This window comes from Symphalangus syndactylus, chromosome 19 (genome assembly GCF_028878055.3).
Source record: "Symphalangus syndactylus isolate Jambi chromosome 19, NHGRI_mSymSyn1-v2.1_pri, whole genome shotgun sequence".
NCBI classification, from domain to species: domain Eukaryota; kingdom Metazoa; phylum Chordata; class Mammalia; order Primates; family Hylobatidae; genus Symphalangus; species Symphalangus syndactylus.
The window spans coordinates 88,695,757-88,723,715 of NC_072434.2; the positions used below are offsets into that span (position 1 = coordinate 88,695,757).

The 27,959-nt window shown below is 45.2% G+C and overlaps 1 protein-coding gene across 5 annotated transcripts in view; it reads left to right on the forward strand.

Annotated features, from left to right (window-relative positions):
- The first annotated feature begins 281 nt into the window (after positions 1–281).
- SPMIP3 (sperm microtubule inner protein 3) overlaps positions 282–27,959 on the forward strand; it is a 38,101-nt gene continuing 10,423 nt past the window's right edge. The window contains exons 1-5 of one of the 5 annotated variants that reach the window (XM_055233586.2): positions 322–382; positions 6,604–6,678; positions 12,951–13,019; positions 23,859–23,954; positions 26,982–27,154. In XM_055233586.2, coding sequence (XP_055089561.1) covers positions 12,964–13,019; positions 23,859–23,954; positions 26,982–27,154 — 325 coding nt within the window. In that variant the 5' untranslated portion in view covers positions 322–382; positions 6,604–6,678; positions 12,951–12,963. Of the gene's footprint in view, positions 383–2,515; positions 2,551–6,603; positions 6,679–12,950; positions 13,020–23,858; positions 23,955–26,506; positions 26,855–26,981; positions 27,155–27,959 lie in introns of those variants that run through there. The other 4 variants (XM_055233587.2, XM_055233588.2, XM_063613565.1 and 1 more) reach the window with 4 other exon arrangements.

The window sequence follows — 27,959 nt, forward strand, 5'->3', positions numbered from 1 at the left end:
TCAGTGTGGCACCACCCAGATTTTCACCTTACGTTGTCCTTGGGACAATCTTTACAGAAAAGAAAGCTCTAGTGATTAGATAGCCTGGATTATTTGCCTACATGATTTTCCTTTTCACACTAATTTTTGCCCTTTCTTTCACGTGCAGCTGGTCTCTCCCTAGAGACCAAAGGATCTCTCTTTTTCTAAGCCCAAGACCTGAAAGGCATTGCCTGGCAAAACCTTGCAAGCCACTGTGCATCACAATACCCTTTGAATGATGTAAAGGAATCAGGCCCTGCCACTCTGCAGTTGATCCAGCAGCAGGAGGCAGCTGTAATCATCACTGTCCTCAGAGTACTTTTAAGAACAAGGAGATCTCTGCCCACGGCAGCCCAAGCAGGTAATAGCAGTGTGGTTGTTACTGCCTGTACCTCTCTCTCGCCTCACTTAGTGGCTGCATTACTAAATGGTTGACTGCATTTCAAGTATTTTAGAGACAGGAACTCACAACATAAAGAAACTTCATGGCAAGCCTTTTGGTAAAGCAAAAATTTCTTTTAGAAAGTGAATACTCATTCCTCTCAACTTTGAGTTCTTGTCGTAGTTTTAACTCAACGTGTCTTTTTTTTTTCTTAGAAACGGGAACACCTATATTAAATAAGATAATTGGTTCTCTGTGATACAAGAAGACCTAGGTTTTAAAAACTGTTAACTAGATTAACAGGTTACTGAGTTAGCTGATCGATTGATTCTCTCATTTTCACTCATTCTGAAGTATGCATCAAGCACTCCGTGGAGAGCGAACACTCTGCAAGAGAATGAGATAGGAGAAGGACAAAGACAGCGAAGATTGTGGCCACCAAACAAAGTGGTCCCCAACATCTAGGAGCTCACATTTTACCTGAAGAGAAAAGTGCTGTATAAAACAGATGTCTTGGCCAAGCATGGCGGCTCACACCTACAATCCCAACACTTTGGGAGGCCGATGTGGGAGAATCACTTGAGCCCAGGAGTTTGAGACCAGCCCGGGCAACGTAGCAAGGTCCTGTTTCTATTTAAGAAAACAAACAACAACAACAACAACAAACCCAGATGTCTCGTTGTTTGAAAAATTTCTAGAACCTTATCCAAAGCCTGGCAGAGAGTTGTCACTCATTTTTCTTAAATAATAGAATGAATAAATTAATTCAGAAACCAATAAACCAAAAAGAGAAAGGACTCAGAACCAAAATGCATAGGATAATTTACCAGGGGCTCTGGGAATTCAGAGGAGGGAAATGGGCCATTTGAAACTCAGAAGAGAGGCCTCATAGAGAACTTACGTAGGACGTGAACAAAGCCCTGAATAATGGGTTTAATTTAGGCTAGAGAAGGAGAAAAGAAAGAGTATTCAGGCAGCAGAATTCACTACAGAACTGGTGAGAATCAGGGGAGAGGGGAACCAACCTTCCTGAACTGGGAAAACTGGCTGCCTGAGAAAACAGAAGCAACAGGGGACTGTCAAAGCAACTCAGTTGCTGCGAGCCCTCTTCTAAATAGCCTCTCATCGCACATGCTCAAAGGCAGCTAGTACAGTCAACATGTTCCTAGCCAGGATGAGTCACGTCAATCCTAAAGCACTTCTCCACCCATGCCTTCTCTGCACCCTCACATCACTAGGGCACGGCTTTCCCCCGAGGTTGAACTTCCTCTAATTTCATGAGCACAGATGCAACACTTACAAGGAAATGGGGCATTATAAAATGCATCCAGAAAGTCAACGGATGCAACTAACTCACCAGTTCAAATGCCATTTTCTGACTATTCTACAAGTTTCTATTGACTCACTGAATTTTCCCAATCTTACTAGATACATAACATCAGAGTCTTGGGACCCTGACTCTAATATCCTTCCTCTTCCCCTTCTCTGGACAGATTAATTAATAACTTGCTAGTTATCACTTAATTGGGGCCCATAAGTTGATTAAATTTGCTAAGTAATTGTTACTGGTTTCACTTGACATTGTACTGGGAGTACCCAAACTTTGATTTTTTTTTTTTTTTTTTGAGCTGGAGTCTCAGTCTGTCGCCCAGGCTGGAGTGCAGTGGCGTAATCTTGGCTCACTGAAGCCTCCACCTCCTGGTTCAAACGATTCTCCTGCCTCAGCCTCCAGAGGAGCTGGGACTACAGGCATGCACCACCACACCCAGCTAATTTGTATGTGTGTATTTTTAGTAGAAACAGGTTTCACCATGTTGTCCAGGCTGTTCTTGAACTCCTGACCTCAAGTGATCCGCCTGCCTCAGCCTTCCAAAGTGCTGGGATTACAAGCGTGAGCCACCATGGCTGGCCTGATTTAACAACACTTTTTAAAATTCTCTCCTATCATAAAGAGATGCCAATTTTTTAAATGTTTTTTAACCAAGTCTTCGGAAAGTCCTTCACCCTGAGGAAAGCTTTTCAGATGCTTCATATCAGGGAAAACGTCCAGGTTTTCTGAAGCAAATGTGACTTACCTGCTCTTAGCGTCTGTTTTTTTAGACCTCTGAAAGAGGAGAGGGAGGTGCAACCACCCAGCTGCCTGGAAGGTAATCTGGTATGAAAGGATTCTGTTTTAGCAGTGACTGTGCTTTAATTTTATATGCACTTGTGTGGCTCTATGATTAATATCTGACTTTATCTCTTCCACCAGACTGTAAGCAACATGGCGGCAAAATCACGTGTCTTTTGCTAAACGCATTTCCTGTAGTTGCCTGGCAGGGTCAGGCAAAGGCAGTTGGTTAATAAATCTTTGCTGAATGGATCAGTGGATCAGTGATGCTACAGTGGAAGGGGCTTGAGCCTTGGAGTCAGACAGACCTGGCTGTATGAACTTAAACATGTGGTTTAACACTTTCTATAAACTAAGAGTAATTATGGACAACTTGCAGGATTCTTTCAAGGACTGGATGAAATAGCCCATGTGAAAGGTCTGGTGGATGGTGGGTGTTAGCTGAGGTTCTTCCCCACCCCTTTCTACCAGAGGGTAGTTGCTCTTTTTCAAAATCGCTTCAGCTATTTTAGTTCTCTTGCATATCCAAATAAAGTTTATTCTTTTAATTAATTAATTAATTTATTTATTTATTGAGATGGAGTCTCACTCTGTCACCAGGCTGGAGCATAGTGACGCGATCTCTTTTCACTGCAACCTCTGCCTCCCGGGTTCAAGACATTCTCCTGCCTCAGCCTCCCGAGTAGCTGAGATGACAGGCAGGCGCCACCACACCTGGCTAATTTTTGTATTTTTAGTAGAGACAGAGTTTCACCATGTTGGCCAGGATGATCTCGATCTCTTGACCTGGTGATTTGCCAGCCTCGGCCTCCCAAAGTGCTGGGATTACAGGCGTGAGCCACTGCGCCTGGCCCTAAATACATTTTAGAAAAAGTTTGTCTATATCTACAAAAAGCCCTGCTGGGATTTTGTTAAGATAAAGCAGATCAATGTGCAGTGAACCATGATCTTTGTTATGTTCTCTTCCAATCCATGAACATAGTCTACCTCTCAGGTCTTCTCTGGCTTCTTTCATCAACATTTTGCAGTTTTCAGCATACAAATCCTGTATACGTGTTGTTCGATTTTCACATATTTCATTTTTAAGCAATTGTAAGTAGTTATGCTTTAAATTTTTGTTCCAGTTTTTTATTTATATTTAGAAATATGTTTTTTTTACATGTTATTCTTGTATCCTATGATCTCACTAAGCATAGCTGTTGGTTTTAGGAATTTATTTGTAGATTTCTTGAGATTTTCTACATGGACAATTATGTCATTTGCAGCTAAGGGCATCTGTATACCTTTTATTTCCTTTTCTTGTCTTATTGTACTGGCTAGGACTTGCAGCACTATGTTTAATATGCTTTGCTACCAATTTTAGGAAGAGAGCACTCAGTCTTTAACCATTATGTATGATGCTAGCTGTAGGTTCCTGTAGATGTTTGCTATCAGATTGAGAAGGTTCCCCATAGTTTGCTGAGAAATTTTACCACGAATGGGCGAATTTTATTAAGTTCTTTACTATTATTGTATATTATAGAAATTTGATTTAACCAGTATTATATAATGCCAAAAATCTACTGAGAAAGTTGACAAAATAAATCTTACAGATTTGTTCCTGAAGTCAGCATGTTGAACATTAACTTTGAGGAATTTTGTTGCAACATGCATTTTTAATTCATTTATCTTGGTTCACCTTCTGAACACCAATGTGATAAAAAGTTGTATTGTTAAATTTTAATTTCTGTGCACTGAGAGTCTAACCTCAGTGGTCTGGGGGCCAACATTAGTTAATGGAGGTGGCTGAATCCTCCTAGGAGCCACGAAGCTGCATAAGCCTTGACTCATTCTTAGGAATGTACCTTAAGAAATAAATTCAATAGAATGAAATATATTCATAGAGATATTTAGCATGACCAAAATGCCCAAAATTAGGGTATTGGGTTTCATAAATTATAACTCACTCAGTTATTCAATAAATATTTGTCAAATGTCTACCATGTGCTAATTATTATCTTTGACCTGACAGCTGTAGCAGTAGACAAAATAGACAACCCTGCACTTTCTTCTTTTCTTTTCTTTTCCTTTTTTTTTTGAGACAGGGACTCATTCTGTAACCCAGGCTGGAGTGCAGTGGTGTCATTTCAACTCACTGGAACCTCCACCTCCCAGGCTCAAGCGATCCTCCCATCTCAGCCTCCCAAGTAACTGGGACTACAGACACATGCCACCTGCCCAGATAATTCTTATATTTTTTGTAAAGATGGGGTTTTGCCATGTTGCCCAGGCTGATCTCAAACTCCTGATCTCAAGTGATCTACCCACTTTGGCCTCCCAAAGTGCTGAGATGACAGGCATGAGCCACTGCACCATGGAGATTACTTTCTAATGAGGGCAGGGTAAAACAAACATAAACAAGATACATAAGTAAACGTACAGTATGGCAAATGGGGATAAGTGTTTTGGAGAAAAACAAAGCAAAGACAGGGAAAAGGAGTTCAGAAGTGGGGTGGAGTGGAGTCTTATTTTAAATAGAGTGGTGGATGGCCCTTACTAAACAACACAAAGGAATGTGAAATATTAAAATTAAGAATACTCGGCCGGGTGCAGGGGGCTCACGCCTGTAATCCCAGCACTTTGTGGGGGCCAAGGCCGGTGGATCACGAGGTCAGGAGTTCGAGACCAGCCTGACAAACATGGTGAAACTCCGTTTCTACTAAAAATACAAAAATTAGCCAAGCGTGGTAGTGCACACCTGTAATCCCAGTTACTCAGGAGGCTGAGGCAGGAAAATCGCTTGAACCCAGGACGCGGAGGTTGCAGTGAGCCAAGATTGTGCCACTGCACTCCAGCCTGGGTGACAGAGCGAGACTCCATCTCAGAAAAAAAGAATACTAGCAATGTGGAAAAAGTTTCATGATATATTGTTCAATGAGAAACAAAGAATATAAAATAGGGCCAGGCACAGAGGCTCAGGCCTGTAATCCCAGCACTTTGGGAAGCCAAGGTGGGAGGATTGCTTGGGCCCAGGAGCTCAAGACCAGCCTAGATAACATAGTGAGACCCAACTCTACAAAAAAAAGAAAAAAAAATTTTTTTATTTAATTAGCCGAGGGTGGTGTCATGCACCTGCAGTCCAAGCTACTCAGGAGGCTGAAGGGGGAGGATCACTTGAGCCCAGGAGGTTGAGACCAGCCTAGCCAATGTGGTGAAACCCCATCTCTACTAAAAACAAAAATACAAAAAATTAGTCAGGCGTGGTGGTACACGCCTGTAATCCCAGCTACTCGGGAGGCTAAGGCAGGAGAATCACTTGAACCCGGGAGGTGGAGGTTGCAATAAGCCAAGATCATGCCATTGCACTCCAGCCTGGGTGACAGAGCCAGACTCTGTCTCAAAAATAAAAATAAAATAAAATTAAATTAAATTAAAAATTACAAAATAGAATATCTGCTGTGGTTTAAATATTTATGTATGGGCCGGGCATAATGGCTCACACCTGTAATCCCAGCACTTAGGGAGGCCGAGGTGGGTGGATTACTTGAGGTCAGGAGTTCGAGACCAGCTTGGCCAACATGGCGTAATCCTGTCTCTACTAAAAACACAAAATTTTGCTAGGCATGGTGGCGCATGCCTGTAATACCAGCTAGTCAGGAGGCGGAGGCATGAGGACTGCTTGAACCCAGGAGGTAGAGGTTGCAGTGAGCTGAGATTGTGCCACTGTATCCCAGCCTAAGTGATAGAGTGAGACTGTCTCAAAAAAAAAAAAAAAATTAAGTATGTATGTGTATGTGTGTGTGTATATATATATATATATATATATATATATATACACACATATATATGATACAAAAACATGAAAATAGTTGTTTATGTGTAGAATTCATGGATGGTTCTAATATTGTTTTATGGCATTATTTACTCTGGGCATACAATGTTTTCAGTTGTAAATAAAAATATTCAAAGATTTCCTAGGAATAATTGAAATTGAATGAATGGTAGGGCAAGGGTACAGACAGCACTTTTGTTTGCTTTGGAAGGATTTTACTTGGGGCACATCTAAGTGAGAATCTTCTATTAAGGCAACTAAAAAATTACATATTTTCAGGGAGATGAAAGTTATGTTGTTCCTGGTGCTGAGAACAACAATTGTACAGTACTGGCTGTGACCATGAAAATGATGGTAAGTTTACCATATGTTCATACTTGAGTTATCACATTCGGATTTGGTATGTGGCTATATTTTTTAAGATTGACTAAAATAAAATGTACTGATATATCTTATTGCCAACTACACTTCCTTATGTGTCCAAGAGATTATGATTAATGGCAAAAAAAAAAAAATGTGATTTGGTATCCCTTACTTAAGGTAGAGGAAATTCTCTGAAGGTCGGTAACCACTCCCAGGCAAGGTCCTCTGACTATTGCAGGAGCACAGACTTGGACTCAAACACCATTGCTAATGCGTTCCTCTAAAAACGTTTGCATGGCATGGCAACCAGAGGCAACCCACACAATGGGAGAAAATATTTGCAAACCCACCCATCTGAAAAGGGATTAATAACCAGAATATATAACAAGCTTAAACAGCTCAGTAGGGAAAAGAAAATCTGATTTTAAAATGGGCCAAAGGGCCAGGAGCAGTGGCTCACACTTGTAATCCCACTTTGGGAGGCCAAGGTGGGTGGATCACCTGAGGTCAAAAGTTCGAGACCAGCCTGGCAAACATGATGAAACCCCCCCTCTACTAAAAATACAAAAAATTAACTGGGTGTGGTGGCGGGCGCCTGTAATCCCAACTATTCGGGAGGCTGAGGCAGGAGAATCACTTGCACACAGGAGGCGGAGGCTGCAGTGAGCCGAGATCACACCATTGCACTCCAGCCTGGGCAATGAGAGCAAAACTCCATCTCAAAATAATTAATTAATTAATTAATTAAAATAAGCAAAAAATCTGAATAGACATTTCTCAAAAGAAGACACATAAATGGCTAACAGGTGTATAAAAAAAAAGTTCAACATGGCAGGGTGCGGTGGTTCACGCCTGTAATCCCAGCACTTTGGGAGGCTGAGGCAGGCAGACCACAAGGTGAAGAGATTGAGACCATCCTGGCCAACATGGCGAAACCCTGTCCCTACTAAAAATACAAAAAATTAGCTGGGCGTGGTGGTGCGTGCCTGTAGTCCCAGCTACTCGGGAGGCTGAGGCAGGAGAATCACTGGAACCCAGGAGGCAGAGGTTGCAGTGAGCCGACATCACACCACTGCACTCCAGCCTGGCGACGGAGCGAGACTCCGTCTAAAAAAAAAGTTCAACATTTACTAATCATCAGAAAAATGCAAATGAATACTGCAGTGGGATATCATCTCACCTCAGCTCAAATGTCTTTTATCCAAGAGCCAGGCAATAATGAATGCTGCTGAGGATGTGGAGAAAGGGGAACCTTCGTACGCTGTTGGTAGGAATGTAAATTAGTACAGCCACTATGGAGAACAGTATGAAGGTTCCTTAAAAAACTAAAAATAGAACTACCATATGATCCAGCAATCTCACTGCTGGGGATATATCAAAGAGAAAGGAAATTGTTATATCAAAGAGATATCTGCACTCCCGTGTTTATTGCAGCACTATTCACAATAGCCAAGCTATGGAATCAACCCAAGTGTCTATCAATGGATGAACGGATAAAGAAAATGTGGTATATGCATGGAATATTATTCAGCCATAAAAAAGCATGAAATCGGCCAGGCACAGTATCTCATGCCTGTAATCCCAGCACTTTGGGAGGCTGAGGTGGGAGGATCACCTGAGGTCAGGAGTTCCAAGACCAGCCTGGCCAATATGGTGAAACCCCATCTCTACAAAAATAGCCGGGCATGATGGCAGGTGCCTGTAGTCCCAGCTACTCAGGAGGCTAAGGCAGAAGAATTGCTTCAACCTGGGAGGCGGAGACTGCAGTGAGCTGAGATCGCGCCACTGCACTCCAGCCTGGGTGACAGAGCGAGACTGGGTCTCAAAAAAAAAAAAAAAAAGCATTAAATCCTGTCATTTACAATAACATGAAGGGAACTGGGGGACATTATATTAAGTAAAATAAGCCAGGCACAGAAAGACAAATATTGCTTGTTCTCACTAATATGTGGGAGCTTCAAAAAAAATTGAACTTGTAGAAGAGAAGAAATTGAATTTGTGGAGACGGAGAGTAGAATGATGGTTAGCAGAGGCTGGGAAGGGGAGTGGGGAAGAGGGGATAAACGGTGGATGGTTAATGAAACAAAAATACCTTTAGAAGAAAAAAGATCAGCGTTTGCTAGCACAATGGGCGACTATTGTCTATAATTTATTGTAAATTTCTTTTTTTTCTTTCTTTTTTTTTTTTTTTTTTTGAGACGGAGTCTTCCTCTGTTGCCCAGGCTGGAGTGCTGTGGCTCAATCTTGGTTCACTGCAACCTCTGCCTCCTGGGTTCAAGGATTCTCCTGCCTCAGCCTCCCAAGTAGCTGGGATTAGAGGCATGCGCCACCAGGCCTGGTTAATTATTGTATTTTTAGTAAAGACAGGGTTTCACCATGTTAGCCAGGCTGGTCTCGAACTCCAGACCTCAAGTGATCTGCCCACCTCAGCCTCTCAAAGTGCTGGGATTACAGGCGTGAGCCACCACGCTCGGCCTGTTCTACATTTCAAAATAACTTAAAAAGTGGAATTAGAATGTTCCTAACACAAAGAAATGATAAATTCTTGAGGTAATGGACACCCCATTACCCTGACTGAATCATTACTCATTGTATGCTTATATAAAAATGGCACATGTACCCCATAAATATGTACATCTCTTATATATCGATAATAAAAATAAAAATTTTTTTAAAAAAAGCATGGCAACCCATGACCGATTTATTCCCTTACAAGGCTGATTCAGAATTTCTAGGCACTGAGCACTCACTCTGTCTTCAAAGGAATAGTGGGGCTGTCTTTGCTAGGCGCTCAGAAGCCCTGAATCCCTTGCATTCTTCTGTCCAGCCTGTCACTTCTACTGAAGTAAAGTCTGCAGTTAGAAGCTTTCGGAGTTCGGGTGAGCAGATTAACCAAGAGCTCAGTTGCGCTTACTCAGATTTGCTCTTTCATTGTTTCTTCCTTCCTTCTCTCTCTCTCTCTCTCTTTTTTTTTAATAATCACAGCAGTAAAAGTACATTATATAATGATTAGGCTCTGTTGGATAGCCAACTGTTCCGTTATAATGTAATGCTGTTTAAAATCTTCTGGTTGCTTTGAAAAACACACTCAGGTGAAATAAAGCAGCTAGCCAGCCGGCAGGCAATGAGTTAACCGTTGTCTATGAGAGGGAAGAGGAGGAGACATCACTCACTTTTTTTTTCCAGTCCTTTCTGTCTCCTGGTTACTGAATAGTCCTAGTTTTGTCTTGGCTGATGGTCTGGGTGCCTTGTGATTGTTTTGATAAAGCTAAGAGTTAAAATTAATATTTCTGCAGCCAGAGGGTTCCAGCCCTGGTTCCTTGGTAACCTAATACAAGTTACTTAACTTCTTAGTACCTCAATTTTCTTGGGAGTAAATAGCAGTAAAACTCTGTAGGGTTGCTGGGAGGCTAATAGGAGTTAATACATGTTACCTGATACGTAATCCATGATTGTCAACAGGAACTCACATTTCTCCTTTCTCAAAGATGTTTTCAAGGACACAGAACACTCTCGCACACATCTGTGCCTCATTTAACCCTCCAGAGAGCTATTATAATCAATGTGGAGAGTGGGAAAATGACCTGCGGCAGGTCACACGGGTTTCAGTCCAGTGTTCTCCTGCTACACCACTAGCCATGTTTATGCAAACCACAGGCCCAGCTGTCTATGCATACATAATAGATATGCAGAGTGCAAAATTCCTAAGGTAAATGGTAAAAAGTATGCCTTTGTCCACCAGCCACTCAGTTTTCCTTCCCATTGTTTACTTTTTCCTGTGATTTTTTTTTTTTTTTTTTTTTGAGACAGGGTCTCACTCTGTCACCCAGGCTGGAGTGCAGTGGTGTGATCTTGGCTCACTGCAACCTCCACTTCCTGGGCTCAAGTGATCCTCCTGCCTCAGCCTCCTGAGTAGCTGGGACCACAGGCATGCACCTCCACACCAAGCTTTTTTTTTTTTTTTTTTTTTGTATTTTTCATAGAGGTGGGGTCTCACCACTTTATGTGATTATTTATTTATTTATTTTTTTTTTTTTGAGATGGAGTCTTGCTGTGTCGCCCAGGCTGGAGTGCAGTGGCGTGATCTCAGCTCACTGCAAGCTCTGCCTCCTGGGTGCACGCCATTTTCCTGCCTCAGCCTCCTGAGTAGCTGGGACTACAGGCGCCTGCCACCATGCCTGGCTAATTTTTTGTATTTTTAGTAAAGACAGGGTTTCACCATTTTAGCCAGGATGGTCTCGATCTCCTGACCTCGTGATCCACCCGCCTCGGCCTCCCAAAGTGCTGGGATTACAGGCGTGAGCCACCGCACCCAGCCTCATGTGATTATTTAAATGTAGTAGTTTGCTTGTGGCAAGCCATATTCTCCAGTAAATAATCAGATGTGGGCCACGCACAGTGGCTCATGCCTGTAATCCTAGCACTATGAGGGGCCGAGGTGGGCAGATCACCTGAGGTCAGGAATTCGAGACCAGCCTGGCCAACATGGTGAAACCCCATCTCTACTAAAAATACAAAAATTAGCTGTGCGTGGTGGCAGGTGCCTATAATCCCAGCTACTCAGGAGGCTGAGGCAGGAGAACTGTTTGAACCCAGGAGGTGGAGGCTGCAGTGAGCCAGGATTGTGCCACTGCACTCCAGCCTGGGCGACAGAGTGAGGCCCTGTGAAAAACAAACAAACAAACAAACAAAAAACAGATGTGATATGAAATTTTAGACTAGAAACAACATATATGTTTAGTCTAGGGTCAGTGGGGAACAGAAAGGGGGCTAACATAGAGAATGAAGTGCTTAAAAAAAATCCTCAGAAGGGCTGGAGGAACAGGCTCTGGCTGGGGCCCCCAGGAGGCATCTAGAACATCTCCGCAAAACTGACCCATCACTGTTAAAGCTATGTCAGTCCAGACCAGGAAGCTGCTTCCAGGGGTATTGAGTTCAAGAACCTTCTCCCAACGCCACTGTCTCTGCCACCCAGGAAGCTGGAATTTGAACCCTGGGACACAGACTTCAGCCACTGCCTTCACAACAATTGCTTCTTGACTGCCCCAAAGCTGGAGATGAGACACTGGAGGTTTGCTGCAGAAAAGTGCCATATCTCCACAACCTTGCTTGCCAGTAGAGAAGATCAAGGCAGCAGCCTCTGCCTCATGTGCACCTTCCAAATCTCAAGCAAGTATAGCCAATGCAAGAGCTCTCATTCCTAGCCAGGATTCTTCTTGTGAGGCACTCTGGGAAATGTCGTGCTTAGCCTGCAAGTTTGTGAGGTAGGAAGGCCCACTAAGAAGTGAGACAGGACCTTGGGTCACAACTGATCAGAACAAAAACAAAAAAAAATGAAGTGAGACAGGAGACTATGCCCAGCTAACATTAGCACAGTACCTTTGCTTTTTCTTTCGTTTTTTCTTTTTTTTGATGGAGACTCGCTCTGTCGCCCAGGCTGGAGTGCAGTGGTGCGATCTCAGCTCACTGCAAACTCTGCCTCCCGGGTTCATGCCATTCTCCTGCCTCAGCCTCCCGAGTAGCTGGGACTACAGGTGCCCGCCACCACGCCTGGCTAATTTTTTTTATTTTTAGTAGAAACGAGGTTTCACTGTGTTAGCCAGGATGGTCTCGATCTCCTGACCTCATGATCCACCTGCCTCGGCCTCCCAAAGTGCCGGGATTACAGGTGTGAGCCACCACGCCCAGCCTGCTTTTTATTTTCTTATTGATTTATACTTATTTAATTTTTTTTTACTTTTGGTTTTTAAAGAAAAGCACATCTGTGTGTATTTGCCTTATGCTTGCCATTTCTTTTTGCTCCTTTTTTTTTTGATGGAGTCTGGCTCTGTCACCCAGGCTGCAGTGCAGTGGCGCAATCTCGACTCACTGCAAGCTCCGCCTCCCGGGTTCACGCCATTCTCCTGCCTCAGCCTCTCCGAGTAGCTGGGACTACAGATGCCCACCACCACGCCCGGCTAATTTTTTGTATTTTTAGTAGAGACGGGGTTTCACTGTGGTCTCGATCTCCTGACCTCGTGATCCGCCCGCCTCGGCCTCCCAAAGTGCTGGGATTACAAGTGTAAGCCACCGCGCCCGGCCTCTTTTTGCTCCTTTCTAATCTTGTATTTCCTTCCCCAAATAGCCTATATGCATGGTCCTTCTACCATGTCAAATATTTTTACTGATTTCGTTGAAGATGGACTTTGTGGTACTAGATAGCTCACCCATGGAACTATGTATAAACTGGCAATATGATCCTTTACTCTATAAATTTTTTTCAGATTCCCATCCATCATGACTGCCATCCGACTACGAGAATTTACTGAGCGTCGCCCAGTGATCCCACCAAGGTATAGTTCTTCCAGATGCACAGCCTCTGGGGCTGAGGCCAGGCAGCCAGGTGCCTGGGGAGTTAGAACTGCACATCCTGCTGCTCAGTGGTCCAGAGACTACTGCCAGGGAGTTCGAGGGAAGCTCTTTGGATGTTCCCTGATGAGCAGGTCTATACAAACCTACCGGCGAAAGTCGGAGGAAGCTGAGACACCGAAGAAAGAGGCTGACAAATCCAGTTTCTCACAGAGAAATATTTAACAGGGACTTACGAGCAGAAGCCACGTATGTGTCTTGGGTGGCAGTGAGATGAGATGGTGGATGTCTGCGCCATTACCCCCGAGACCCAGGGTTTAGATACCATAGGGAAAGAGTGATACAGAAGGGATATATGGGACAACTGAAGTACGATAACACCAATGTTGTTTGGCCGAAGGGCAGAACTTACAGTAAGTGCCCGCTCCGACACCAGGAACTATAGAGAAACTGGAAATCTTAGAGGCCTGGGGTGACATGATTCGGTTGTGTCTCCACTCAAATCTCATCTTGAAGTGTAACTCCCATAATTCCCACATGTCATGGGAGGGACCAGGTGGGAGGTAAGTGAACCATGGGGTGGGGTTTCCCCATGCTGTTCTCCTGACAGTGAATAAGTCTCACGAGATCTGATGGTTTTAAAGTGGGAGTTCCCCTGAACAAACTCTCTTGCCTGCCACCATGGAAGACATGCCTTTCCTCCTCCTTTGCCTTCTGCCATGATTGTGAGGCCTCCCCAGCCATGTGGAACTGTGAGTCCATTAAACCTCTTTTTCTTTATAAAATACCCAGTCTCGGGTATTTCTTCATAGCAGTATGAAAATGGGCCAATACAAGGGGTTAATCAGAAGCCAACATGGTGAATTAGCATCCAACGTAGAGTTGCTCTGGCCTCCACATTGGGTTTAGGGAAAGTTGTAAGAAAAAGAAGCCTCACACTCATTGCAGAATCCAAGCAAACAGGCAACTCCAAATTCCCAAAAGACCAGAAGGATATTGGTTTTCGCTTGGGAAGAGCTTTAGTGAGAAGCCTGAGCAATCCAAGCCCACATTTTGGATTGGACCGTTTTACTCTGCTTGTGGTAAAACAAACTGCTCCTGTGCTTCTTCTGCATGATGAGAGCTGACGGCACAGATGGAAACTAAGGAGCCGTTTCACTCTTTCTTCAAGGCCCTCTATGGCACAAGAATAACAAGCCCTAGACATGTTTTGTCGTGCTAAATTTGATATCAGATGACAGTCTGTAAATCCTAACCCCACTCTCCCTTCACCACCTGTGATGGAGTCTGCAGAAGTGTAGTAGCTAAAAATTTGTGACAGCAACCTCACACTGTGATTTGGGGATCAGCCTCTTGTAGCCCCATTGGCTTCGTGGCTTTGAGCAAGCCTCGTTTTTATTTTATTTTTATTTATTTATTAGAGACAAAGTCTCGCTCTGTTGCCCAGGCTGGAGTGAAGTGGCTGGATCATAGCTCAGTCCAACTTCAAACTCCTGGGTTCAACTGATCTTCCTGCTGCCTTAGTCTCCTGAGTAGCTAGGACTACAAGCTGCCTGGCTAATTTTTAAATTTTTTGTAGAGACCAGGTCTCATTATGTTGCCCAGACTGTCTGCAACTCCTGGCCTCAAGCAGTCCTCCCCCTTGGTATCACAAAGTGCGCGATTATGGGTGTGAGCCACAACACCTGGCCTCATGTTTATTTTAATATTGAGTTATTTTAGCCATGTTTGGTCAACAAAAGAGAAGTCCTTCTTCCAGAAACTACAGAAGGAGTGAATGGATGGGCGTGTCCTTCCTGGCTACACCTTAAGAATTTTCTTTTAAGACCTGACACAGTGGCTCATGCCTGTAATCCCAGCACTTTGGGAGGCCGAGGTGGGTGGATCACTTGAGGTCAGGAGTTCGAGACCAGCCTGGCCAACATGGTGAAACCTATCTCTACTAAAAACACAAAAATTAGCCAGGCGTGGTGGCACACACCTATAATCCCAGCTACTGGGGAGGCTGAGGCAGGAGAATCGCTTGAACCCAGGAGGCAGAGGTTGCGATGAGCCGAGATCGCACTACTGCACTCCAGTATGGGTGACAGAATGAGACTGTCTCAAAAAACAAGAAAGAAAGAAAGAAAAAAGAAACATAAAATAATTGGAGGTTGTGATAAAGGAAATGAAAAAGGGTGTGAGAGAGAATAATCAAGGTGGAGAGGTAGGCAGAAGGAGAATACCTTCTCTAGCCAGGGTGTTCAGGGAACGGCTCTCTGAGCAGTTGACAGCCGAGCATGATGCTGGGTGATAGGGGCAGCGGGGTGGGAGAAGGATGAGGTCTAGGGAGGAGGAAGTGCAGGTCCAAAAGCCCTGATTCATGAAAGAAGCCATGACATGATGACACGGGGGCTGGAGCTGGGAGAAGGTTGGGGAGGTAGAGGCAGGAGAAGTTCCCGGAGGGCTTTGTGGCCCCCAACAGTGAGTTTGGGTTTTATGCTATTATACAGGCAATGGGTTGAAGGGTTTTATGCAATGGAGGGCCTTCATCCGGTTTACTTTTATGAAGCTCACTCTGAGAACAGATTGTCTGAGGACAAGAGTGGGGGTTATTGCAGAGAGCAGGGGGAGGCAATGGTGATCTGGACCAAGGGGCGGCCGTGAGCTGGAGAAAAGCCGTCCCATGGGACATCCAGCCTGGAGGGGGAATGCACGGACTTGCTGATTGGCCCCACGTGTTGGCAGGTCAGGAAAGGCATACAGAGCTGCCTCATGGTGAGCACTATGGGCGGAGGGTGGGGGCAGCAAGACTAGTTCAGGTGCAGGAAGAGCTGGAGCCGTCAGTGTGCCCCCAAAACCACGTGCGGCTCGGAGGACAAGCCCCAGAGAGCTGAAGACAGCCCAGCCTTAGGTCTCCAGGGGCCCCAGAGCCTGCTGTGCTCAGTTCCACCCAAACCCCTGGACTCCAGGCCAGGTCCAGACACTACAGAGCACTAGGCAGGAGTGGCCAACGGGGGTTTGTTTCCATTTTCCCCAGATGAGACCACAGTTAAACAGGCCTCACAGTGAACAAAACAGATCTCAAACACACGCAGAAAGAGCAAAGGCTGTGGGGGGACAATCAGGAAATACTGGAGCCAACTCCGTTCCTCTCTCCCCTGCTTCCTCCTCATCCGGGTTTCAGGAAGGAAAGGTTTTTGGTTTTTTGTTTTGTTTTGTTTTTGTTTTTTTGAGACAAAGTCTTGCGCTGTCACCCAGGCTGGAGTGCAGTGGTACGATCTTGGCTCACTGCAACCTCTGCCTCCTGAGTTCAAGTGATTCTCATGCCTCAGCCTCTCGAGTGCTGGGACTACAGGCACCCACCACCACACCTGGCTAATTTTTTATTTTTAGTGGAGACAAGGTTTCACCATGTTGGCCAGGCTGGTCTTGAACTCCTGACCTCAAATGATCCACTCAACTTGGCCTCCCGAAGTGCTGGGATTACAGGCATGAGCCACTGCGCCTGGCCTACTTTATCCGTTTCTTTATTTCCTGCCTGTCTCACCCCCTGGAATAATAACGGCAAACACTTCTGAAGCTCTTACTCCGTGCCAAGCACTGTTCTAGGTGCATCTGAACTCCTTTAGTCTTCACTACTGTGAGTTTCATATGAGGAAACCAAGGCACGGTGTGGTTAAATGACTGTCCCAGATCCCACAGCTAGTGACTGGTGGACATGGGACTTAAACTCACGTCTGTGCTTGCGGTCACTGCATTTTGCCGAATCTCCAGGTTAGCCCCCCGGGCAGGGCTTACTTCCCTTTCTCTGCAACTCACTATCATGACCTCTGCCTCGCAGATTACCATTCCTGGTAGGCCCTGTAGGCATGGTTGTTGAAAACACTGAAATGAATGAGTGAGCAAAATTATCCAATCATTTATGTGTGGTTTGTACCCCTGGTGACTGATGGCACCTGAGCCTGCCCTTGTGTGCTTCTGCACAAGCATGTATCCAATTCATCCTTAAATGCCCAAGCCTCAGAGCTATGCTACAGAAAACTGAGTTAAAATCAGCAGGGACACTGAATAAAAGTAAATATTAAATGGCTCACACTTAGTAGTGGCCACATAAAATTCTTGTATTCATAATCATATTGGCCGGGTGTGGTGGCTCATGCCTGTAATCCCAGCACTTTGGGAGGCCGAGGCAGGCAGATCATGAGGTCAAAAGATCGAGACCATCCTGGCCAACATGGCAAAACCCCGTCTCTACTAAAAATACAAAAAATTAGCTGGGCGTGGTGGCACACACCTGTAGTCCTAGCCACTCGGGAGGCTGAGGCAGGAGAACTGCTTGAACCTGGGAAGGCAGAGGTGGCAGTGAGCCAAGATCTCACCACTGCACTCCAGCCTGGTGACAGAGCCAGACTCTGTCTCAAAAAAAAAAAAAAAAAACATATGCAACTGTTTACTGGTGCCATCCCCTGGCTACAGGCTGGAGGCCTGTCACTCGGAGAAGGGCTGGGTGTGGCATTGGTTTGTGGAACGCAGGATGCTACTGAAAAGATCACTTTAAGTGGATTAAATTCAGTGTGTTGTAGAAGATCAAAGATACAGAATTTGTGTGTGATTTAAATAGATTTTTAAAACTTTGATCGAAACAGTCTCTGAAGATCCAGAGGCAACTGTGTGGTCAGCCCATCCTGCGTGGGATGATATTGGAGCAGCATCATTTGTCTGGGGTACAACCCGTGGTTCATTGCCTCATGCCAAAGAAATCAAGGACGTGAACACACAAGGAGTGAGGCTAAGAGCGGAGGTTTAATAGGCTAAAGAAAGAGAAAATCTCTCTCTTGCAGAGAGAGGGCATCCCAGTGGGTCTTCTGGTCCCTGGTGAAGTGCAGGTTTTATAACTGAGCTTGAGGAGGTGGTGTCTGATTTACATAGGGCATGAAAGATTGGTTGGACCAGGTGTGCCATTTGCATAACGTGAGAAGGACTGGTTAGGACGAGGTGTGCTGTTTGCATGGCACGTGAAGAAGCTGGCTGCCCTACCCTAATCTTTTATTATGTAGATGGGTCACGTTCAGTTGCCTGTTTTTGTTTGTACTATACACGTGGTGACAGAGAAAAGGGAAGATGGCGCCTCCCTGTTGAACATGCTGGCCCTCAGTTAGCCCTTTTCTATGGGCACAGCTGCCGGCATTCACCCACGCAAGTTTCCAGCTTGCTTATTCATGTCTGCAGCTTGATTTTACAGGCTGCTCTTTGTTAGAAAAGAAATGACTTTGGGGCTGCTTTTTGTTAAAAGGGAAATTCTGCCGAGGACTCTGTTGCCCTTTCCATCTGCCTAAATAATTTCTATCTCCTGGATCAATATCAACACCTTGGGAGATGTTAGCTACCAAGTACAAATGTCTCGTTTATTCTCACGTAATCATGAATGGAGAAGACAGGATCATTCCCATTTCACTGATGAGGAAACTGAGGCTCCCCACTTCCTTGAGGAGATTCTTCTGTAGCCGGTAAAGCCTGGGAGATGAGGGCATAGGTCTGCAGGCTTCCTAGTCCTTCCTTTAGTTCCTTCTTCTGGACTTACTAGCTCACGTCCTTAGCTAAGTTATTGATTTCCCCTGAGCCTCAGTTTCTTATCAGGTATAGCGCTCACCACATTGTCTATAATTAGATAGCTGCCTAGATATGGCTTTCCTGACCAGATTATGAACCCTTGAGTGGAAAGACAATATTATCATCACTGTATCCCTAGCACCTCGCACACTGGAGACACAACGGGGCTTGCAGTGAGTACTTTTCATTGAGTTAAAAGCATCCGCCAGCTAACGTTGCTGTGTCTTTACGGCTTTTCCTATTTTTTAGTGTACAATGCCTATTTGCTTTCTGCCCCAAAATGAGAGAATCACAGAGTTTGTATGAAAATAACACTGAATTCTTATTAAAACAAATCATCACACATACCCTCAGGTGGCAGAATGTGAGACGGAGTTTGGAGAACTGGGTTTGATTCACGGCGCTGGCATTTACTCGTTTAAGTGGACTTTACTTAACCTTTCTGAGACTTGGGCTATTCTTATAAAGCAGAGAGTTAATCATGTTTACCTTGCAAGGTGACTGTGAGGATTAAGTGAGATCATTTCTGTAAAAATGCTCTGTAGAGCGTGAGCCCCAGCAGGACCGTACCAGAGAAGAGCACCGTCAGAAGAACACAGGCTACCTGGGGCTGTGGGGCCAGGCTCTGGAGGGACGGACACCCCTGGCCTCTCTCTCCTATGCATATTGCATTTTGACTGTGGCTAAGCCCAGATCCTGCTCCACTTACAGCCACCCTCCCAGGGAACAGGTTTGCTCTCATGTGGACTGAATACATCACCTCAAAAAGCCAAGCCATCAGGGACCCAAACTCATGCACGGTGCCTGCAAGCAGCTGCCCAGCGAGAAGGAAAGGGTTTTCTAGAGCCGGTTAAAACCCAGGTCAACAGAATCACTCCAAGCAGAGCCCTGAGCTGAGCTGGGCTCCACAGCCAAGTCGGAAGAGTCCGCAAGTGCTTTCACAGTCATTCGCTGAGGCCGGGGCCGGGTAAGGTGCAGCCTCTGGCCTGGCTAGACATTTCCCCTTAGGAGGTCAAAACTCTCTTCTCCACCCAGCCAGGCCTCTCTCCACACCCATCTCCCTACACGCACCTTCCCATTTTCTCTTCACTCCTCCCAAAACCTGCCAAGACACACTCCCAAGGGGCGGTGGCAGGGACTTTTACTTGGTGCTGGTGTAGGGATTCTTTATCCTCAAATCGGCTTTTACTGACTGCTTCTAAGGAGCAGCGCTGAGTTTACTCACCTGTATTCAGCAGATGTTTGTTTGTATGCACGCCGTGGTCAAAACCCAGCCCACCGCCCACAGCCCAGCAACTGTAGAAACCAGCGTCCTTTAGGTGGCTTCTTAAACTGTAATGTGGCCCTGGGGTAATATTCCAAGGTGGTGCTTCAGAAAATGGATAGGTGCCTAAGAAAGCTATGTGTCCCACCCCTGTGCATTCAGAAATGTCATTTGTTCCCTTTATTGTGCCAATTCCTCTCTCTTCTTATGACTTAATACCCCGTTGTTATTTACCATCCAGGCCTCAGCCATAGTATCCCAGCCACTGGGCAGGCCCAGACAGCCTGTGGTTTTTCTGCAAATCAGAGCTCTCAGAGGTCATCTTTGCACAGACAGAGACAGAACTCGCCCTGCTCAGCGCTTGCCTTTCATACTAGACAGCCAGGCCCACTCTGGCCCTCATACACTCCACTCAAAACCTAATTCTGTCCACGTCTTGGCCCCTATAATTCCCTTTGCTTGGAATCTCTTCCCCATCCCCTTTGCTTATCCGAGTCCTAGATCTAGATACTCCTCCCTCTTCTGTGTCCTATCGACCCTTTATTCAGATCAGTATTTCAGCATGTGAAGAGCTTTTTGAGGACAAGGGCTGCTTCTTAGTCAGTTTTGTATCTGCAGAGCCTGGCATAGTGCAGGGTATTTGTGTGCATTCAATAAATGTTGGTTGAGTCGAACTGAAGGCATAGTTTCAGTTTTCATCCATCATCTAACACGTATTTAGTGAGATACGTTATGCAAAATGATGTGCTACTTTCTACTGACTGAATTTTTTTTTTTTTTTTTGAGATGGAGTCTCAATCTGTCCCCCAGGCTGGAGTGCAGTGGCACGATCTCAGCTCACTGCAAGCCCCACCTCCCAGGTTCACGCCATTCTCCTGCCCCAGCCTCCCAAATAGCTGGAACTACAGGCATGCACCACCACACCCGGCAAATTTTTTGTATTTTTAGTAGAGACCGGGTTTCACCGTGTTAGCCAGGATGGTCTCAATCTCCTGACCTTGCGATCCACCCACCTTGGCCTCCCAAAGTGCTGGGATTACAGGCGTGAGCCCAGCCTCCTGAGTTTGAATTTTTATGGCATCTACTGACTGCTCAGAATCTGTGGGACATCCCGAAAGACCCCACATGTCCAGGCATCACAAACTCAATAAAGTCACCTTCCCAGTGATGGCCATTTATTATGTTCCCTCTTTTGGGGAAAGGCAGGATTCTTTCCAATGCCTGAAGATGCAGCTTTGTCTTGGACACTTCCCTGTCTTTTACCCTCCATCCTATCTCCTAAAATATCCTCAATCAGCCCTATCCTCTCCATCCACATTTCCATCATATCAGAGCTTCGTCATGTCCCACACAAAGCACTACAATCACTTCCTAAGCAGTCTTTCTGCTTTTAGTCACATGGTCTTCAAATTTGTTTTCTGGCTGGGTGCAGCGGCTCGCACCTGCAATCCCAGCACTTCGGGAGGTCAAGGTGGGAGAATCACTTGAGCCCAGGAGTTCCAGATCAGGCTGGGCAACATAATGAGACCCTGTCTTTTTAAAAAAAATGGTTTTCCACATTGCCCTCAAAAAAGATCTTTCTCTATCATGTCATGAATCTTGTTAAAAATCTCACAAAGTAGCCTGGGCAACATAGTGAAACTACAAAAAAAAATTTTATATAAATATATATATATATATGCCAGGCATATGGTACATGCCTGTAGTCCCTCCCAGCTACTTAGGAGGCGGAAACAGGAGGATCTCTTGATCCCAGGAGTTAGAGGCTACAGTGAGCTATGATCACACTGCACTACAGCCTGGGCAACAGAGACTCCATCTCTAAAAGCAAACAAAACAAACAACAACAAACCTCACAAAGATTCCTATCACCTCCATCAGTAGTTCTCAAACTTTCAGACACAATACCCCCTTTTTTTTTTTTTTTTGAGACGGAGTCTTGCTCTGTCCCCCAGGCTGGAGTGCAGTGGCGCAATCTCGGCTCACTGCAAGCTCTGCCTCCCGGGTTCACGCCATTCTCCTGCCTCAGCCTCCTGAGTAGCTGGGACTACAGGCGCCCGCCAACACTCCCAGCTAATTTTTTGTATTTTTAGTAGAGACGGGGTTTCACCGTGTTAGCCAGGATGGTCTCGATCTCCTGACCTCGTGATCCGCCCGCCTCGGCCTCCCAAAGTGCTGGGATTACAGGCTTGAGCCACCGCGCCCGGCCAATACCCCCTTTTTAATAACAGATATTTTGTAATATCTCTGCTATACTTCTGAAATAAAATCTGTAAATAATATAAACCAACCACATATAATTTAAAAATATTAGGTTGGTGCAAAAGTAATTGCAGTTTTTGCCATTGAAAGTCATAGCAAAAACCGCAGTTAGTTTTACACCAACCTATCTCATTACAGTTTTATAACGATAATATAAAAGGAAAAGCAATGTACTATAAAATGAGATGTATTTCTGGCCGGGTGCAGTAGCTCATGCCTGTAATCCCGGCACTTTGGGAGGCCAAGGTGGGCAGATAAGTTGAGGCCAGGAGTTTGAGACCACCCTAGCCACCATGGTGAAACCCATCCTTCTAAAAATACAAAAATTAACCCGGTGTGGTGGTGGGCACCTGTAATCCCAGCTACTAGAGAGGCTGAGGCAAGAGAATCACTTGAACTCAGGAGGCAGAGGTTGCAGTGAGCCGAGATTGCGCCACTGCACTCCAGCCTGCGTGACAGAGTGAGACTCCGTCTCAAAATAAATAAATAAATACAATAAAATAAAATGAGATGTATTTTAAAGCATAAAACCTGAGCACCATTGCCCTCCAGCCTGGTCTCCCTCAGCCCTGTTGTATTCCACTTGTACCACCCACCTTTGTCCCACTCCCTCTTACGTTCACCCCACAGAAGTGCTCCCTCCCAGTCCCCACACGTTAGCTCAATGATGCTCCCAAAAATCCTCAAAATCCAGCCTCTAGACAGGGTTCGAGTCCCCCTCCCAGGCTTGCAAGCGCCTCGTGCTTTGACATCACAGTGCTGCTTCATGTTTAGTCTTTACAGACTTATTTGTTACAGTTAAAAAAAAAGACGAAATTTTGTAAACATCAAAAGTAGAAAAACCAGTATAATGAGTTCCCATTTACCAATTCCCACATTTATTATTTTTATTTTTATGTACTTTTTTCAGACAGAGCCCTCCATTTACAGATTTCCACATTTCTTTTTCTTTTTCTTTTTTTTTTTTTGAGACAGAGTCTTGCACTGTTGCCCAGGCTGGAGTGCAGCGGCACAATCTCAGCTCACTGCAACTTCTGCCTCCCGAGTTCAAGCAATTCTCCTGGCTCAGCCTTCCCAGTAGCTGGGATTACAGGCATGTGCCACCACGTCCAACTATTTGAGACGGGGTTTCACCGTGTTGGCCAGGTTGGTCTCGAACTCCTGACCCCAAGTGATCCGCCCACCTTGGCCTCCCAAGGTGCTGGGGTTACAGGTGTGAGCCACTGCGCCCAGCCCGATTCCCACATTTCAACTGTTATCAACATTTGCCCCATTGGTTTTCTTTCTTTCTTATTTTTTGTTTTTCTTTTCATTTAATTTCATTTTATTCCAGAAATATGCTTGCCCACCCACTGGTTTTATATATCCACTTATTTATTTTTTTCCTAATATTTTGAACCTAATACCTGATATGTTAAATATTTCCTTATGAATCCTGAACATAAATAACATTTTATCACAGATGCGGGAGGTTGTGGTGGGAGGAGGGAGGCCTGCAAGGCCCATACACTCAGCTATGGTAGAAAAGGGCTGGTTATGCATGAAAAAGACTCTTATCAGGAAATTCCATGGGTTTTAGGGGCTCAGTGCCAGGAACTGGGGACAAAGACCAAATACGTTTTGTATTATGCCGCAGCTGGCATTCTTCTGGAATGAACTAATTGTAGGAATGGCTTTCTTCTCACTTCCTCACGTTCTGTTCCAGTATATTCATTGCTCACCAAGGAAGAGACGTGCAAGGCTATTACCCTGGGCAGCTGGCAAGACTCCATTTTGATCACAGTGCAAAGAGAGCTCCCAGGTGAGACACCCTCCTCAATCTCAATGTCCAAGAATGTCACAAAAGCTACAATGATGAAAAGGGGTGGGCGGGGGGAAGATACACGACTCCTCATAATACTGATGACAGCAAAAATAAGTATTATTTAATGGATAGAAGAGGTTTGCAAGGAAATACACCAAACTGTTAATGTTTTGTTTTGTTTTGTTTTTAATGAGTGGTGAGATTATTCTTATTTTATATCTGTTTTGAGAAAAGGTCTTGTTCTGTTGCCCAGGCTGGAGTGCAGTGGCGAGATCTTGGCTCACCACAACCTCCACCTCCCGGGTTCGAGCAATTCTCATGCCTCAGCCTCCCCAGTAGCTGAGACTACAGGCACACGTTACCATACCCAGCTAATTTTATTTGTATTTTTAGTAGAGATAGGGTTTCACCATGTTGGCCAGGCTGGTCTTGAACTTCTGGCCTCAAGTGATCTGCCCACCTTGGCCTCCCAAAGTGCTGGGATTACAGGCATGAGCCATTGCAACCAGCGCATAGGCACTTTGACCTTATTTTGTGTTGCGGGAGACATTCTTTTGTGGGAAAAGGAGTACTCTCACCCATCATTTAAGGCACCTACTTTAAAAGGTCAGGTACCTGTTAAGCATGAAATAAGAACAAGTAGAAGTGGGTGGGTATTCTCAACGATTCTTTAGGCCCATCCACAATAGAGCACCTTCCAATCATCCAGCATCTCTCCGCATTCAGTACCCCACAAGCATGATCAGATTCTTGCTCTTGCTTTTTCTGAACATCAGGCACAGCCTCTCCGTTTCTGCTAACACATTCCTTCTTAAAGAAGGCCCATCACAATCAAGGTTACCCAATCAGGCAAACATAACTGATGATGAAGCAGTCTTAATCTCCCCTCTAAGTGTGATGAGTTTACAGTGATGTACTCACAGAAGGCTACTCACCTCGTTTAGATTTAGGCGTTCCTAAATCTCAGCCAACACTTAGTATTTTTCACATCAACAGCAGCTCATCTCATCTATTTTATAGTTTAAAAACATAAACGTTTATGAGAACATTTAGAAAACATTTACAGTCAAAAACGGAATGATTGAAAATTACCCACAATATCATCCCCCAGAGATAATGCCGCAGAATCGTCCAGATCTACATCAAAATAGGACGGGATGGGTATTTTGAAACCTTTTTGTTTTTATTTTTGGTAATAGCTGCATTGAGATAATTCACATACCATACGATTTATCCATTTAATTCATTTGAATGAATTCAATTCAATTCAATTCAATGCATAATTCAATTGAAATCTTTGTTTAAATTTAATAATGTATCGTGGACTTTTTTCCGTATCAAAAGTTATAATCCTACTACAGCATTTTTTTTTTTTTTTTTTTTTAGATGGAGTCTTGCTCTTGTTGCCCAGGCTGAAGCGCAGTGGCGTGATCTCGGCTCACTGCAACCTCTGCCTTTGGGTTTAAGCGATTCTCCTGCCTCAGCCTCCCGAGTAGCTGGGATTACAGGCGGCCACTATCACACTCGGCTAATTTTGTATTATTAGTAGAGACGAGGTTTCACCATGTTGGCCAGGCTGGTCTTGAACTCCTGACCTCAGGTGATCCGCCAACCTCGGCCTCCCATAGTGATGGGATTACAGGCATGAGCCACTGCACCCAGCTGTACAGCATCACTTTATTTTTTTTTTTGAGACGGAGTCTCGCTGCCTCCCAGGCTGGAGTGCAGTGGTGCCATCTCGGCTCACTGCAAGCTCCGCCCCCAGGTTCATGCCATTCTCCTGCCTCAGCCTCCCGAGTAGCTGGGACTACAGGCACCCACCACCATGCCCGGCTAATTCTTTTTTGTATTTTTAGTAGAGACGGGGTTTCACTGTGTTAGCCACGATGGTCTCGATCTCCTGACCTCGTGATCTGCCCGCCTCGGCCTCCCAAAGTGCTGGGATTACAGGCGCGAGCCACCGCGCCCGGCCACAGCATCACTTTTAATGGTGGCATGGCATTCCCACATATTTCTGTGTCATTGTCTAAATAATTTCCTATTTTTTTACATGCAAGTTGTCCCACTCTTTTTATTATCATAAAAACACTTTGACAAGCATTCTTAGAGCTAAGTCTTTGTTGACATCCTAATTGTTGGGACAAAATATGTGCAGATTTTCAAGGTCTTAATATATACCACCCAAGCTGGACCAATGAAAGTATACTGCCACAAGCGGTATTTTGCCACTACATTTTGGTTGTTCTTTGATTTTCTTTTCCAAGGGATACCTATTTGAGTAGGGGTACAGGAATGTTATAACTGATTTCAGGTCCATCAAACCCCAAGAGGCACATAGTGGTTAGTCTAACCAGATGTATTGATTCCTATTTTATTTTATTTTATTTATTTCTTTGAGACAGGGTCTGGCTCTGTCACCCAGGCTCAGTCTCGGCTCACTGCAACCTCTGCCTCCCGGGCTCAAGGGATCCTCCTACGTAAGCCTCCCTAGTAGCTAGGACTACAGGTGTGCACCACCACGCCTGGCTAATTTTTGTATTTTTTTGTAGAGACAGGCTTTTGCCATGTTGCTCAGGCTGGCCTCGAACTCCTGAGCTCAAGCGATCTGCCCCCATCAGCCTCCAAAAATGCTGGGATTACAGGCATGAGCCACCACACCAGGCCTGCACTGGTTCCGTGAAGCAACAAACATCCGCAGAACAGTTACACTGGGAAAGGGCACCAGGGACCTCTGGAGCGCGGGGAGTGGCTATGCATGGGCGGATCTAGTGGAGAGCGTGATGTGCATCACCTCCTAGGACCTGTCGTTGGAGAGGAGGAGGGATGCTAAAGGGAAGAACGGGGAACAGAAGTCCCTGAACCATCTACTGCAGCTTTGCCAGGGCTGGTCGTAGAGCTATGGGGGTCTTGCCAATCCTCTCTGCTAGCCTCATGGCTATTTCCAGGGAATGGATTCCAGCTGATGAGAAAATGGACTGCTTTTTTCTACTGGGTTTTCAGCAAACTATTTCTATTTCCATTTAGACCGCTCATAGACTTGACAATTCCACCCAAGAGAAAATATCACTATCAGCCTCAATTAGACCAACAAACGCTCATTCAATATATTTGTTTTCGAAGACATTCAAAGCCTGCTGAGCCATGGTATAAAGAAACCAGTTACCGAAGAGACTATTCTCTGCCGTTTTACGAGATTGGTAAGTCAGGCCAACTGCTCTTAACTCTCTGAGATTAACCTTGCCTGGGCCACCGATCAGCATCTCCTGTGGACTTGCTGTCTCAGGGAGCCTGTTTGGGACCAGTCGAGGTGGAGGCATGGATATGTGTGTATGTGTGTGTGTGTGTGTCTCTGGGTGCAGGAAGAATTTAGGGGGCCTCCCAAGGCTCCTCCCTACCTAGCTCCCTGCAGAGGAGACTTCAGGGATGGAAATGCGTACATCCTCATTAACACACAGTCTCAAGTCTGACCACTCTTTCTTTTTATCTTTTTATTATTTTTTTTAAATTAGAGACATGGTCTTGCTATGTTGCCCAGGCTGGTCTTGAACTCCTGGCCTAAAGCAATCCTCCTGGCTCAGTCTCCTAAGTGGCTGAGACTACAGGCATAAGTCACTGCATCCAGCTAATTGTTTAACTCTTTTTTATAGAGATGAGGGTCTCGCTTTGTTGCCCAGGCTGGCCTCAAACTCCTGGCCTCAAGCAATCCTCCTGCCTCAGCTTCTCAAAGTGCTGGGATTACAGGTGTGAGCCACCACACCTGGTTGACCACTCTTCAATGAGCCTCTTGTCACATGACAAAATCATTATTGTGCCTAAACGTACTGTTAAGGGAACTTTTCTTATTCCCGATTTCAAACGTTATGACAATGATTTGACATTTGGAGGCATGTTTCAAAAATTCTAAGTTCCCCTTGTAATATGTGAGGCTGCAGCATGTAAAAAAACACTGAAAGGGGGCCAGGTGCGGTGGCTCACGTCTGTAATCCTGGCACTTTGGGAGGC